Source organism: Pogoniulus pusillus, chromosome 15, assembly GCF_015220805.1.
Source record: "Pogoniulus pusillus isolate bPogPus1 chromosome 15, bPogPus1.pri, whole genome shotgun sequence".
Classification (NCBI taxonomy): domain Eukaryota; kingdom Metazoa; phylum Chordata; class Aves; order Piciformes; family Lybiidae; genus Pogoniulus; species Pogoniulus pusillus.
The window spans coordinates 11,759,734-11,776,017 of record NC_087278.1 but is presented as its reverse complement, the minus strand read 5'-3'; the positions used below and the strand labels follow the sequence as shown (position 1 = coordinate 11,776,017).

The 16,284-nt window shown below is 41.4% G+C and overlaps 1 protein-coding gene across 1 annotated transcript; it reads right to left on the bottom strand.

The window, feature by feature from the left end:
* Positions 1–431: 431 nt before the first annotated feature.
* LOC135181565 (BPI fold-containing family C protein-like) lies at positions 432–15,187 on the bottom strand. Its single transcript, XM_064154809.1, has 15 exons — positions 15,082–15,187; positions 14,585–14,696; positions 14,330–14,458; positions 13,082–13,237; positions 12,262–12,325; positions 11,549–11,609; positions 10,511–10,602; positions 8,635–8,808; positions 7,489–7,542; positions 5,521–5,691; positions 4,952–5,019; positions 3,659–3,701; positions 2,739–2,802; positions 1,920–1,996; positions 432–749 (listed from the first exon to the last, which is right to left on the bottom strand). The coding sequence occupies exons 1-15, from the start codon at positions 15,185–15,187 to the stop codon at positions 708–710; spliced, it is 1,413 nt and encodes a 470-aa protein (XP_064010879.1). The 3' UTR covers positions 432–707.
* Between the last annotated feature and the right edge of the window lie 1,097 nt (positions 15,188–16,284).

The following is a 16,284-nucleotide window of genomic DNA, read 5'->3' as shown; positions in this document are numbered from 1 at the left end:
CAGAAACACTCAAGGAGTTAAATGCATCTAGCCTAGCTAAACAATGATAAAGAAGAGACATGACAGACACAAGGATTTGAAGACCCATAGGGAAGAGTGACTGTCCAGTCAGTAGTAGGGCATCTTTGTTAAGATTTATGTTTAAAGCTTAGTTAAGACAGTGCTAAGATCTTAGTTCCTAGAGTAACCGGGACAGTTTGCAGTCTGATTGGTTCTGGAGAGGACTCACTTCGTCCTCTGTGCATTGTGTTCAGAAGGAAATTACTTAAAGGTCAGTACAGTAGAAACAGATCAGCAGACATGCCTGCCCTAGCAGCATTTGGAAAGTTTACTCTTCTTTCTTTTTAGAGACTGCAGCACCTTCCTGGAAGTGTGTAGAGAAGACTATTTCAGTAAAGGCATGAATCTTAAAAAAAACATTTTTTGCATCAATTGAACTCCAGAATAAATAATGCCAAGCATTATTTATTAAGAATGTCATAAGTTTTCTTCTGGGTCTTCCTGTTACTACCTTTATACAGCCTAATATTTCACAGCTGATGGTGGAATCACCAGCTTTTTATACCTCCCACATTGTTCCTTGTCCCCAGCCAGAATGACACTGCCCTTGTCAACATTCAGGATACACATTTCCAGAGAAGGAGAGAGCTTTTAGCCTTCAGAGAAACACTGATTTGAAGTTCATGCTTAACAAAATGTTCTCCTCTTTAGTGTTTGTAGTGGATATCAGAAGAAATCAACATGTACCCCTGTGGAGAGAAAAACAGTCACTGAAGTTCTATGAATTATAAAATGAAAGTGGGTTTGGTTGGTTAGTTGATTGGTTTTGTTCTGTTGGTTTTGGTGGGGTTTTTTGTTTGCTTTTTGTTTCCTATTTCAGTGCATACAGAGCCATAAGTCTTCAGAGAGCAGTCCATCACAGGCTAGTATGGTCATCTGTGGTAAGTGGGAAGAATTGTCTTTCTTCCTCTTCCATAGCCAATAAGATGGGACTGGAAGTGGACACTATAGAATTAGCTTTTAAATAGGAATCCCACTTATGTTAAAAGAATTAAGCAATTCTCCTATGTCCTCTCTCATTCCTATTTACTGATGAGAAGATTGATTTAGAGAAAGCAAAGTGGGGAAAGGGCCCCACAGAACCACTGCTTCATTTATAATTGGCCTGTAAGGTTGTTGGCAACTGGTGCCACTGAAAGCAGTTTCCAAGCAATTGTGTTTTCTAGGGACTGCCTAGCTGGCTGCTGCCAGGTATGTGGAATGCAATGAAAGATTAAAATAGCTCCTTTGTGTTTCCTTTTGTGAGTTGTGCTTTGTGCCTAATCACAAACAAAGATTTGAGACTGTCTATGCAAAGCTGAAAATCACTAAGAAGTTGGTTAAGTGGAGAAATGTAATTGACTTCTATATTTTAGAATCATAGAATTGTCAGGGCTGAAAGTGACCTAAAGGGTCATCTAGCTCCACTCCCCCTGCCATGGGCAGGGGTACCTCACACTAGATCAGGTTGCTCAGAGCCCCATCCAGCCTGGCCTTAAAAACATCCAGGGATGGGGCTTATACCACCTCCCTGGGCAGCCTATTCCAGTGATCTGACTAGACAAACTTGAAGGAAATAATGAGCTTCTTTTCACAGTTCATTGCAACTTTAAAGGCTGAGCAAGCTGTGCATTTGATCCCTCCATGGTTCTGAGTCTAATGCAGTTAGAGCCTTTCTTCTAAAAAGCAAATAAGATAAACTTGCTTCTAGTAGGATAAATTTTAACATAATTACAGATCTTACTTTAAACCCATTTTAAGAAGTTTATTGCTGCTTAACTTGCACGAATCCAGAAAGTTTCTGGTACAAATAGAAAGTGAATAAATGCTTAGGAAAAAAAAGGAGGAATAACTTTTTGATGTGAGTGTCAAAATCTCACCTGTACAATTGTAATGTGAGGCCTCATGAGGGTGATATTGGCCAGGCTGGGAAGAGGGAATCCTTTTGACAGTTTAGCTGAAAAAAAAGAGAAGGACAAACATAATGATTTAGATATGCATTGGAAAGAATAAACACCTGCTCTTTGATAACACTGTTTCATGCAGAGATTTTTAGGGCATTTACAAAAATTAACTTCTTAGTCTTCACAAGCAGCTCCAAGAGGTAGATACAATGCCCATTTACAAGTAGGAAAGAAGACTTACAGATGCTTTTCTCCTGGCAGAGTGTTGCAAACCAAAGCATTTCATATTCATTACATGAACACTGTATACTCAGTGATTTGTCCCTAATGATCCCAGGGATTAATTCAGCTCTAGCATTGTTAGAACTTGTCCCCATTTGTCTCCCATTAGTTAAGGAAGGTGAAGTTCATCCCAGTACAGAGGACTGGGACAAAGCTATGTCTCTCTCCAGAGCCTTAAAGAAGATTTATGAGAGGGAAGAGAGGAATACATTTCACACACTGTGGCCTCAGGCAGGTATGTGGATGAGGAAGACACTGAAGCATCAGGGCTACCTTGAGTGAGGCATAGGCAGATGAGTTATGAGTTTCCGAACCCTTTTTACAGAACAGTGTCAGTGAGAGGGCAGTTACACCAACTCTTACAGATCAGTCTCCCCCTTCCACTGCTTACTGGCTGATAGTCATTTTTCACTTAAGTTAATAGGAACTGAAATCTTAAGCAGTCAGTTGGAATTCCTGGAGTAGCCCACTCTGCTGGAAACTTTCAGCTGCTGCACTGAAATACAGCCTTACCGTTAGCTGATGGAATAACTTCAGTCTGTAAAATATAAGACAGGATGTTCTCCAGAAGTGAGATCTGTCACAAACAAGAAAACCAAGTTAGCCATCACTTCCTGATAGCAGCAGAAACTGTTATGTCCTCATCCCAGATGGAGCTAGGCTCATCTTCAACTTCCAGCTTTCATATGTCACTGAAGAGTCATAAGCTAAAGTGACCTTTGGATCTTAAGTCTTTTGAATGATGCAAAAGTATTAAGATGTGAAAGTGCAAATGAGTCTGCCTATGCTTGGGCAACATTAAAACCAGTCTGTTTCCTTTAATTGTGATATAATTTATCACAATAGCATCGACCAGAACAGTTTTAATCCTTTCACCTTAGCTACTTAGACCTCATTTATTATACTCACCTCATTTATGATACTTAGAATTAAATGACTCTCTGCACAGGTAGGGTTTCACTCTGCAAGGCTACAGCTACACTATTTTAGACATCTGAGACCAGTATTTTGGCTCTCATACCATGCTGTAATTCTGAGCATCTGTGATGAGAACCAGTGCACCACATGGAGTGCCTCTGCCTTGGTCCTGTGCATGATGTCTTGGTGCACTGCTTTGTCTGCTGCTGCAGTTCAGGTTGCTGCTGTGCATTTTGCTGTTACAGTTCAAGGGATTTCTCTGCTTACTGTTGAAATATGATACATCAGTGAGGGAAACTACAAAATATTGTATTTTCAGAGCACTAAGTTGTCCCAAAGGATATACTTCTAAGGCCACAGCAGAGAGGTGGCTGACAAAACACAGGAAAAGAGCCACCCAGGAATGAAGGCAAATGATACAGAAGTCCAAATAAAATTTATCTGCTTAGTTTATGGCCTTGATATCATTAATATTCCTGGTTTGCATTTCCTGTATGCTTAGACTATCCACTTACCTCAAAAAAGCCAACATTGGAGTGGGCCAGGGAGAAATGGAGCCTGAGGGAAGGAAGTGAATCAAGATGAGTCACTAGAAGGGGTAAACACATATTATTCTAGTCATGTGCAGTCACTGCTGTGGAGCTCCAGGCCTTAGAAAACATATTTGTTTTGGAAGCAATATATTTTACACAATGCATACAGCCTGATAGAGAAACAAGTGCTTTTCTTAAGGCATAACTGAGCACACATGCAAGAGTATGCTAGAAGGGCTGTAGCCAGCAGTGTAAGCACACTTTTCCCTACTGACAATTTACTGTACTAGGGCTAGCATGAAGGACTTGCAGGCTTTCAGATATTTTGCAAGGATTTTGGTACATCTACATAATGCTTTTATGTCAGCTTTACCTGGGTGGGAACAAAAATTCTGCTCATTGTATGGTATTGCTGCCGATGGCTGTGTTGCTAGTGCCTCTGTTTCCAAATTCAGATATTTATCCAGTACACCTTACATATCCAAATGCATTCAAAACAAGATTCTGAGTTTCCACAGTACCGACCCCCCACCTTTCAGCACACTCTAGGTTTTTCTCTTTCAATGTCACTGCACAAAATGCTAACAGCACTATCATCAAATTCCTCACATCTCTGTGCCCTGACAAACTGCATAGTCTTAACCCAAAAGACTTTTGTGAAACCAATGGCTCAGTTCCCAGCTGTGTAGTCCAAGTATACAGAGCTTCTCTCTATACAAATGTGATGTGTTAGATGTCTAAACTCCCAAGTCTATGGTTTCCAGCTTTCTGACCCTTGGGAGCTGCAGTGCCTTAGCTGGGGAATCTCTGCTACAAGAATGTCAGCATAGGGGAACAGCAGAAATCCAGATTCTTTACTAAGTCATGGACCCCTTTGCACTTTACTAGTGGCACAGGTGTGCTAGAAAGTGCTTCTGTCCTGTCTGCTGGAATGGGATGAGAGAAGCTCTCAAATAATTCATGGTCATCATAACTGCCCTAAACACTTAATTTAGCTAGCTCAGAGGGGTAAGTAATGTCAAGAGCAGAGAAGTCCGGTGAAACCACTGCCCTGCAGCAATCCAGAGTCCTTGGGGACTGTGGCAGCTGTTCCAGAAAAGCTTTCTGAGTCCTCTAAGCTGTCGAGTACAGCCATACAGAGGATTAGGACATCTAATACAGTAAAACTCACATTCATTAAGTTATTGTTATCCTGTTGTGTGCTTAAACTGCTAATGTTGGGAGGCTTAACATTCCCAAATAGCTGCAAATGCTTTCCAGCCCACCTTGAGTTACCTGTTCAAACACAGTGAGCCCATCAGTTTCTGATCAAATATATTTGGAGCAATGCTGGTGTTGGCTGCCTGTAGAAGAAAGAAAACATGAGTTGCCAGACAAAAACTCAAGCATTCTTGCTGTATATTTGTCACTAATACAGGAATACTATCTTTCAAGTTACATACAGATGCTGTTTCATGTAGATGCAACTTTCTCCCTAGCTCATGGCCCATGCCTGGCTTCATACAGTGAGTATCTGCTCTGAGTGGCATTGACAAAAGCTGAAATGTGGGTAATGAGATTTCCCTAGTCAAAGACATTTTCAGTTTAATGAACAAGTTGCCAAGAGGCATAACTCATGCCTACAGAACAGTCATTCCAGAGAGTAATTATATGTCTGCATTTTTGCCCATCTATTGGGAAATGTTCTTTGCTATAGAAGTGTCCTGTAGACTAAGTGAGGCCATCTATGACTGAGATGAATTTGCACATTTAAGTACTAGAAATTTGGCACTTTGTTTCTTGTACAGAGTTTTACCAGAAGGAATGAACAAACAGTTTAATGTCACCTTGTTTGTTGTACTTACCATGTTTATTGTGAACAAGGACTGGGGGGATGAGTCTGGCAGAACAGCAAACACCTCCATGGAGCCCTGAATCTCTACTGTGAAGGAATCTTGCTGTAAGCTGACGATAGGTATTTCAGTAGCCATTAGCTTCAACATCACTGGGTAGGGTGTAACTGAATATTCCCCTACCTGTAAGGTTTCAGGACCAACAGACAGAAAAAATGTGTTTCTTGTAAATCAGATCAGAATACTGCATTTCCTTGTTCTTGAAGCAATCATTCTGAAGCAGTTCCTTAAGATTAGGCTATGGGCAGCTGTTAACATTCTTTCAAGCAAGCAGGAAGCAGTTTTTCTGTGGTGATATCTTACCAGTCTTGGGTACACTGGGAATGCAGTGGAAAGTTCCTACCACTCTAGGAATAGAATTTCTCCTTTATCTCTTTGAGAGATATTAAATATTTATTTATACAAATACAAATGTCATTTATATTCACACAAGAAAGGAATGGAATGTGAATATGATATTTAAGTCACACAATAAAAGATTTCAAGAGTCATTCACTTTGAGATCGATCCATCTGTGTCCAGTTCTGGGCTCCTCAATTTGAGAGAGATGTTGAGGTGCTGGAAAGTGCCCAGAGAAGGGCAACAAAGCTGGTGAAAGGTCTGGAACACAAACCCTATGAAAAGAGGCTGAGGGAGCTGGGGGGCATTTAGCCTGGAGGAGGCTCAGGGGTGACCTCATTGCTGTCTACAACTACCTGAAGGGAGGCTGTAGCCAGGTGGGGGTTGGTCTCTTCTCCCAGGCAACCAGCAACAGAACAAGGGGACAGAGTCTCAAGTTGTGCTGGGGGAAGTCTAGGCTGGATGTTAGGAGGAAGTTCTTCCCAGAGAGAGTGATTGGCATTGGAATGGGCTGCCCAGGGAGGTGGTGGAGTCACCGTCCCTGGAAGTGTTCAAGAAAAGCCTGGATGAGGCACTTAGTGCCATGGTCTATTTGACTGGCTAGGGCTGGGTGCTAGGTTGGCCTGGATGATCTTGGAGGTCTCTTCCAACCTGGTTGATTCTATGATTCTATGATCTTATGAGATAGGTTCTTGCTCTGTACTGTCCTCTGTCCATTGCCTGAAGAGTGAGTAGGCCTACCAAGTTCATTACTTCGAACAGAGAAGGTGTAATATTAGTATCAACAATCATGGCATCTTATAGAGAAGATCATAAGATGACTATAGCAATCTACAGGTTTTGCCCTTGAAGCATTCTTAGATTGCTGAAGGAAGAACTTAATTACACCTGGGAAGCAAACAAGAATGTGAAGTTCTTTAAGCCATGAGTTCAAGTTCATTCAGCCTAGGCATTCATAGCCTGGGGTCTCTTATGCTCATTTTTGGCTTCTCATTCTTTGTGCAAAACCTGGTGGTGCTTACATAGCCTGTCCTGTTATATTCATCCTCCATGCCTAAAATAAATGGAAATCTGCCTGGTCTGTTTCATAGAGGTAATATTTCCTGCTCATCTGTTAGCTAAGATTCCTGCATGTGGCCATTATATAATCCTTCCCTAGGTTTGAGTGCTAGTCAGTCACGGGCCAGCAGTGGAGCAAAAACAATTAGGCAGTTTTGGGCAGGAGGTGTTATTTCTGAGCTGAGGCCCTCCCACAAGTCTCTGAAAGCAGGACTCATGACTGGAAGCTTTTTCCTGATTAGAGCTGATTTTTGGTGGGAACAACTGTAGCTGGGGCACAGTGCCCAGAGTGAAGACTGATGTGCAAGACTATGGGCCAAATTTGGTAACAGTGCAAATCATCTAGCTCGTTTTGGGGTGGGACATAACAAGTCCCACTTTGTTGTTATGAGGTGTACATTTGCCCACTTCTATAGTGAAAGAGTCCTGCTGACCCTACAAGCCTTCAGGACACACCAGCAGTGAGGTGTGTTAGGAAACCACCTGGTGTGGGTGTCAGTTTGTGGAAGTAATGATACTCACCTCAGGAATGATACTTCCAAATATCTCTGTGCTTATATTAAAATAGCTACAAGTCTGGAGAAAAAACAGACCATCCAAAACAAATCAAACCAAACCAACACCACCACCAAAACAAACAAACAAAAACCACAACAAAACCACAAAACAAACAAAAAAAGAGAGAAAGTGAGAAAACAAATCATTTTACCAGATTTGACATCAATGGTTATTTTTTCTCCTTGTAAATACATTATTATTGTCATTTCAATGAATCTTTGGTTTTGCACATCTCTGAAATATTCTTAAGGGACTCAGAATAGTTAAAACTGATTCCAGATATACTTCCTGGGAAAGCAAATGCTTAGTATCATTATAATTAGGGCTGCAATCTATAGAATTTTTGATTTATTGAACCTTCTGGAGACATTCTAGGCAAGTTTGCTAGCCTCCAAGCCACAGCCATTGTACTTTGAGATATGCTACCTGAGGGGAGGTTGTAGCCAGGAGGAGGTTGCTCTCTTCTCTCAGGTGGCCAGCACCAGAACAAGAGGACACAGCCTCAGGCTGCGCCAGGGGAAATTTAGGCTTGAGGTGAGGAGAAAGTTCTTCACTGAGAGAGTCATTGGATACTGGAATGGGCTGCCTGGGGAGGTGGCGGAGTTGCTGCCCCTGGAGCTGTTCAAGGCAGGATTGGATGTGGCACTTGGTGCCATGGTCTAGCCTTGAGCTGTGTGGTAAAGGGTTGGACTTGATGATCTGTGAGGTCTCTTCCAACCTTGGTGATACTGTGATACTGTTTCTGTGGTCTCTACAGTACTTTCATCCTGTAGACTCCTTAGAAACAGCTGCTGAGGCTGCTAAATTCTGCAGAGTGGATCCTTTGTCCATCTCAGAAGAGTCTATGCCTCAGGTCTACAAAAACCTTTCTTGTAGTAAAGTTGCCAGTATTTGGTACCTTGTTCAGTGGAACTAGGCACCCTGCCTGAGGCTTGAAGCATCTGTACAGAACATAACAGTACCCTAGTGTTTCTGATCTCTCTGAGGACTTCACAGTTAGCAACTTTTCACTTAGCAGTTTTTATGCCATGTACTGATGACTGGCAGGTCAAAGCCTTGTCTTGCATGATGTCTTGCCCCTCTGACCCCATTCTTCTGCACCCTACTCACCTCCTCTGCAATGGTGATGTTGAAGGCCCCTGCAGTGTAGTAAGCAAATGAGGAGGTTTGAAAGAAATACTCAGAGAAGGCAAGATAAAGCATGGAATCACTTTGGTCTGGGATAACAAAGGGAGCTGCCACATAGGAAGGGCCAGAATGGTTCCCAGATGGGTAGACTGTCCCCTGAAAATGATTGTCAGATATTAAAAACAAACAAGCAAAAAAACCCAGCATCAAAATATGACTTTAAAATTACTGCAGAAAATTAATACTACTGCATTTTCCCCTGCTCAAGCTATTAATTTGGTGTACTAATGAGTACATAGGCATTGCAGTATATCCTGAGGCATTGCTGCTTTCAAGCAGGTGGTCAACACAAGTTCCAGAGATTTGACATCTTCACAGCTAACATCTGAGATGTGTATTTTGAGATGCTGACCAGCTACTGGAGACAGTTTACCACTTCAGAAAACAAAGCTTCTGAATCAAAGGCCTACTTATTGCATGAGGAGCATGACTAAGGCTTCTCCTTATTGAAAAGCTTTCTCCTTTCCCCATCTGTAGGAATTTGAATATGAGAACTGCCACCTAGAGCTATTCAGTGGTCTCAATCACAAGATGGATCATAAAACCAGAGGTCAGAACCAGTACCTTATTCTGCCCAGAACCAAGCTGGTAACTTGTGCAGTCAAAAAACTGTCTATGAGAGGGTAATGCCAGACAATCCTAAAAATATCTATGTTATCTCTTGCACTACCCATGATATTAGTCAAAGCTTGCAGATCTAGTACTTCAGGTGCTTCCAAAAGAAATGAAAAGGTAAAACTGACCTGAAGTGAGGAATGTACTTGGAGATTAAGATTAACTCCCCCTTTCTATTTTATCTGAAATGTATTTTTTGTGTCTTTGCTTTCTCAGTTCCTCCCCATCTCTGTATAAATTTCGTGTTGCCTTTTGAAGACTATCAAAACACAAAGTGCTGAGTTGCTTTGCCCATGACTTTCCCATTCAATCCTCACTTGCTGGATGTAACAGTCACTTGCTTATATGTTTCCCCTATGACACAATGTGAGGAAGAGCCTTGTAAACAGCCATGGCATTACCTCTTTAGTCTACCTCAAATCCTTGCTTTAAATCTATTTGCTACAATACCCAGGAGAGCTTGACAGAAGCTGCAGAGCTGGAATGCTGAGACCAGGGTCTACTATACAGATTGACACAGAATTAGTGCTCCTTTGTGTTCCTGCCTCTTATTTCCCTGATGTCTCTTACCCTCAACCAAATCACCTCACACAGAATGACAACTGAGTTATTCTAGAATTAGACACTGATCTGATTTTAGTTTCAATGCACAAAGAGACTTTTTCCTTATTTGAAAGAAACTTTCAGGTCTTCAAACTCAGCAGCACTCCTTAGGCACCCATGCTTTTTAAGGGTCTTCTGTCTTCCCACTCAAAGTGCCAGACACTTAATTCTTGTTTTTATAGTTTTGCTCTCTCATCTGACAGCAGCCTCATCTAGTCAGTGTAGTGCATAGAAATCTTCCCCTGCCTGAACAAAGAAGTCTCAGATATTAATCAACAGCCAGAGGAAGATGAAGTTGAATACCTTTTGCCTCTCCTTTCCCTTCCGTTTATTTTTCTAACTTGCTTACTCAGCTTTTATTACTCTCTTTGCTAGAGCTTAACAGCAATTAAAAAAGATGTGGCTTTTAAATAATTTTACATCAGGCTTGTTAAAAATGATTACAGTAACAAATACAACAGTGCTCTGATATATCTGTCTTCTCAAATACTAAGTCTGAATGTCTGTTCAAGCAATCATGTTTGTTGTAGAAATAATAACCCCTACAGCAATTTCAGCCAATAGCACTACAGGCAATTACCTTTAAGTCCAGGTTAATGAATGGTCGTAACACTGCTGGAAAGCTACTCAAGGAATAGTCTACTTTGGCCAAATCATCAATTGGCATCAGGACTGTAAGAGTGATAGATAAGGCAAAATACCAATATTAAAAAGAACACAGAAAGGGTTTTGTATATACTTAAAACTAGTTCCTGAAAGAGAATGATTATTGCAAAGCATAGGGCATAACACAACCAGGGACCTCCTAATATGGATTCTGACCTAGGCTTGATGTTTCTACTGGCACCTACTTTAAAGCACCTTCTTTCATTTGCCTAGTGTCTTTTTCATTGTGGGGAAGTAAATCTGATCTAACCCAACCCAACCCTCAAACAAACACACACCACCAATCAGAACTCAAAGCCCAAAAGGAAACGGCCATACCAGTGCTCCAGGGTACAAGGAGGTGCTTGGATGTTTTGTCAAGCAGTTCTGAAAGCGTCTAAATTGACTCTAGCCTGCAAATACTTTCCCAGAAAGGTTGGAGCCTGATATGGTTAGATACTTGTGCTTTGCACATGGTATTTGCCCAACACTTTGGGTACCTTAAACACCTGCAAACCTAACCCAAAATGGTTAGAGTGAGAAGCTTTTTTACAAAGAAGCTTTTCATTTTACCTTTGGCAAGTCTGACAGATAAGCAAGGTTTACTTAAATTTCCAGTCAGGCTGTGAGAGCAAGCTTCAGCTTGTAAAATGCTGTCTATGCAGGAGGACTTGGAGTGTGAGAAGGAAGGGAAAACTGCCTTAGCATTAGTGCTGTGTGGCTTCTAAATGGCATTTCAGACAACATAAATGCACACTGCCCCATCTGAAAGTTAAAAATAGCTTCCCAGTTCTTGACTTCTTGGAAATATCCTTTTGTATCCTTTATTTTATGTTGGTCCTATAAATGAGGTAACAGATCAGAAGGTCTGATACTGCTCCTGGAGGTTTTGCTGACCAGCTGCTGTTAAGAAAGCTGCAGAGTTTCTCAGAACAGGTGAAAGCATAACAAAAAGCTATCACTAGTGACTCACCATTCAGTGATTGGAGGTCTTCATCAATCAGCTGGATCCCAGATCTGATGTTGGGACATGACTGTGTAAAAGCACGTTCAAGTTACGGGCTGATTAGCATGGACCTGCAAGCACCTCTTTCCTGTGTGCTAGCAAATCCTTCTGCTTATGTTACAGAATGTTTTTGATAATGCCTGACTTAGCCTTTCGTTAGCTAACTGGTTCCCCAGCTTTCCTACTTGCTGCAACGGAAGCACATCCGATGTCAGAACTGCCTTTAGGCAACGAAGTGAGACGTTGTGAAGGGCAGCCAGATGGGGGAGACAAACCCACAGCCTTGACAGCATAAGAAGGTGACAGACCTCACATTGATCTCAAAGGGGAGATACCAATCCTGGGGCAGAACCACGGCCATATCAAGTTCTGTCCCCTAAGTATAAAAATAACTCCAAACCCAGGATGCCTTTAGGGACACAGTGAGAGACTTAGTCTGCACTGGAATAGGGAAATAATGACATTTTCCAGCCATGCTGCTGCCTTGGTTGAACCTAGTTGTGGCCTTGATCTTGGCACTTTATCTGGAAGTGTTTCTGGCTGGCAGAATGCTGACTGTGCTGATCAGATCAGAATAGGACTATATGACTTTTCCAGTTCTTCTTTTGCCAAGTTCATAGCAATGACTTGTGAAAATCATACTCTTCAGACCCCTCCCCTACACAATTTGAAAGGCTTACATTAGTGACCAAGCTCCTGTGAATGGGCTTCTTCAGATACTTGATAAAGAAGTTATGCAGGAAGCTAGAGGCAAGGAATAAAGCAATTCACGGGTCAAGTACTACAGTCATTAACAGGAAAGGAGATATCTGTGCAGAACATGACTTTAATGGCCTCTGAGTGTGATATTCTAATGCACAAGGGAGCTTTCTGAAATGCAACAACTATCAGAGAGACACTATTTAAGAAGAGATAATTTTACCACTAGGGATCTCAGCAATTATCTGTGGTAGATTAGACTTTAGGAATGAGGAATTCTTCATCTTCCTACCACCACATATATATAAACACAGAATACATTAGTAGTCTCTGCATTAGGAATTTCCAGTACAAGTAATAAACAAACAAACCAACCAACCCAAAGCCAGAGCTGAATCCAGACAGTGAAAGCAGTCCAATAAAACAGTGAAATAATGCTGCACAGGGTTGTAACCAGAAGTGCAACAGGGTTCTGTTCAGTTTTTATAGCACTGTGATTAGGAGCACTTGAAGCATAGTGCAAGTACTTCTACCTAGAGCTGAAGATTAGAGCAGTGTTTGGAAAGACCTGAGTGCTGAAGGAATTGTTTGAGGCTGACTTTATCCTCAAGTTGCAGTGCACACAAATACAAAGAGGTCAAATTTGGCTAGTTTAGACAATAGAGCGGGGCACTGGTTTTCATTTGTGGTGCCTACAGATGCCTAAAAGCAATGCTAGGTGTCCTGTTTTGAGAAGTTATCTCTGTGTCATTCATTGACAGTTATTTTCTCCCAGATTATATACAGATCTCACCCACTTACCCACTTTTTCCATTCAACTTGATGTCTATCTCACCAGAAGTTGTCCGGCAGCTGGTAAGTGATAGTGACGTATGACCTGTGTTATCCAGGGTCGTTGAAAAGATTGCAGTAACAAACACCTTTGAAATGTAAACTGTGCTTCTTCCAGTGTCTTTGCTGCACAAAGTAAAAACAAATAACAACCCCCTTACTTTTAATGAATGTTCAAAACGTTAATTCTTAAACAGACTCTTTTCTGTTCACTAAAGATGAAGTTGCTTATCTGAATACTTTTTACTTCATTGCTTGTAATGAAAATAGATTCTAATATGTCTACAAAGAATCAAGAGTTCCTTGCTAGGAGTTTTGGGAAATGATGGGTTTGGGAAAGCAGATAATTCACTATTGTGAAGTGTTTTATTTGGTCTCCCAGACCTGTGCCCACAGCAGCAGGAACTGGCACATTCCTGACACAAGACAGGGCAAGAGAGCTGCACTGGGATCTAGTCTATAGATATGAGAAAGGTCGATGCAAACCCATGTCAGGACCTGGAGTGCCCCAATGGGCTCTGTGCCCTCCTCCCCACTTCTCCTAGGTCTTTGGCAGCCCATGCTCAATAATGTGAAGTTGTGCTATTTTGGATCATGTTCATAGCTTGGTTGTGAGAAAGAGCTATGAAGAACCTAAGTGGGGGTCTCTAGGCCACAAGTGCAAATCAGGGACTTGCTGTAATTCAGTCAGTTTAGTAATACAGGTAATGTGAGCTGCAAAGAGGAAAGGGATTCCTTTCATCTGAAACAGTCTGGGACTAGAAAAGTATGGGATTGCTCTAAACTAAAAATATTGCCATTTTCTTGTTAAATTTCCTGTTCATTTTCCATCAGCTTTTGAACTGTATCTCTTGAAGGCACAGCATTTCTAGCAGTGTGGCTGCACTGGAGGGTTTATTATACTGGATTGTGAGCTATCATACTACAGGTTTTGTAAACATGTCCTTAGCTGGCAAGGTGGGCAATGACAGCATTCTGCTACCGCATCAATCCTTTACTCTTCACAGAAGGGCTTCTCCAACATAGGCTCTTTATTACTGCTCATGGCTGAGGGCCTAGGGGTTGTCTGCCACCAGCAGCCGTGTTGAAAAGACCAGTTTGTACTCCTAGGTTACTGCATCTTTGCCATGAAGAAGTTCCAAGAAAAACTAAACTTTGCATTTTTATCTTTAGCATTTCCATCAAGAAACATCCCAGAACACATGAGGCTGTACATACAATATCCAGGTCCTTATGTTCCAGTTCGTATCGATGGTTAGAGAAGCATTTCCAATCACCAGTTTTATCCCAGCCCCAGGTATGAGGGAGATGGAGGCTCTGGGGAATTCAACAGCAGTGACGTGTATACTAGAGGATAAGGAAGATAAGAGGGAGAGAAGATAAGTGGAAGTTTGTATTTTACAAGTCAGGATGAGCACAAAAGAAGATTCAACTTGCAGTCAAGCACAAATTGCCCCTGGAGAGAATACTTACCCTGAGATGTTGTATTTGACATTACCAAGCCCATATTTCTCATGGCCACTCAAATCAGGAAAACGCTCCTTCACCATATTCTGCTTCAGGATTTCCAGCCCAATCTCCTTGGCTAAAGGAAAACAGTGATCAGTTCAGTTGCCTCTGATACTGCCTAGGAGTTTATAGTTACATGCTTCTAGCACAGGAGATGGTATGAGTAGAGTCAGAAAGAAGAGGCTGTCTAATTTATGATCCCAGTGCTATTCCAGATCTCACTTCTAGTCATGGCAAGACTTGAAATTACTGATTCATTATCTGAAATCAAATGAACCTCAATATGATGTACAGTGCTGTCAAGTAGCTTACTGGATCTGCTATATTGTGCTCTTACACGTGACTTTTCTTTATAGCTTTTGATCAGGTAATTTCCTTCCACTGCTGTTCTTTCCCAAGATGTTTGTCATGCAAGAACTGAATGCAATACCACCACCAGATTCTGAAAACATCACACATACCATATTCCAACCCCTTCTGAGTGATCCTCACTCTGAGTCCAGGGTTGGCGTTGAGTTGCCCGTTGAGCAAACTTAAGAGGAGGAGATAACAGCAAATCTTCACCATCTTCCTTATTTTTCACAGGACCTGTTAATAAATATTTCAGATGACAGTAGAAGTTCATTCTATGTCATGTGGTGGCTGTGATCCCTTTTCCTGAAGTGGGCCATTCTGACACCAGCTTTGCCTCCAGAATGGATAAAGTGAAAAGCTCCACAACCATGGAAGAGAGGAGCTGTTCTGCACAGCCTGTTAGAGAAACAGAGCTCCTTGGGGTAGAGGGGAAAAGTCAGGCTATTTGCTGTCACAGGCAGTAGAGAAAGCACTTGGGCTACATCCTTCTGGACAAATCCTGTTGAAAGGGAAATGGCTCTACATTTTCAGTCTGTAATTTTATCTTTCTCTGGTTAGTGAAATAAGTAGCTTATTTTCCCCCAAATATACAGAGCTCTCAGGGTCTCTTGGTAATTCAACAGTTGTTACTGGGTCTTAGCACTTTGGAAGAGCTGATGAGCTCATTTAGTCACAGACAGATACCTCCACTTCAGGAAGGACTTTTTAAGATCTTAGCCACAACTTGGAGAAGTGCTTTGTGTTCACTTACAGCAGTCAACAGCAGAAAATAGTTTTGTGCCAGTAGACAATGTATTTGTGTATTAATAAATGCATTTAAATTAATGAAAAAAAATCTTCTTGCAAATTTCATGGTCAAGTGCATACTTTTGCCTTTTTCATTCCCATTAAACTCCCTTTTTTGCCCATGGAGAACCATAGCCTAGCTCTCCATTTACAGGTAGGGATTTCAGCATTCAAAGTATTTTATAACAACAAGTTAATAGAGGTAACATAGAGGCCTTTACTAATATCTCCTATCAGAAAATTTCAAGTGGATGCTGACAGTCTGGGACAATAACTTAATGTCCAGGACAAATATCTCAGATATTTATTATTGATAGAAGGTTGCTTTTCCCCAGTATGATTGTGTGGAACTGCTTTTCGTTACTTAGAGCCATTCAAAAGTCAGGTCTCTAATCTAAGTCATCTTTAAAGTGGAAAGGGATACATTCCATCTATGTTAAAACAATTTTCCTCTGTAGAATGAAAACAAGGTACTGGAAGGAAATGTGCCTTCAACACAGCTCTTATAACTTAAAATCTCAAAA

Coding starts and splice junctions, on each gene's coding strand:
- LOC135181565 (XM_064154809.1), bottom strand. CDS start 15,187: ATGGTGAAGATTTGCTGTTATCTCCTCCTCTTAAGTTTGCTCAACGGG. Junction 14,459..14,584: donor GTCAAATACAACATCTCAGG/GTAAGTATTCTC, acceptor CTTATCCTCTAG/TATACACGTCACTGCTGTTG. Junction 5,020..5,520: donor CCTTGTTCACAATAAACATG/GTAAGTACAACA, acceptor TTTCTTCTACAG/GCAGCCAACACCAGCATTGC.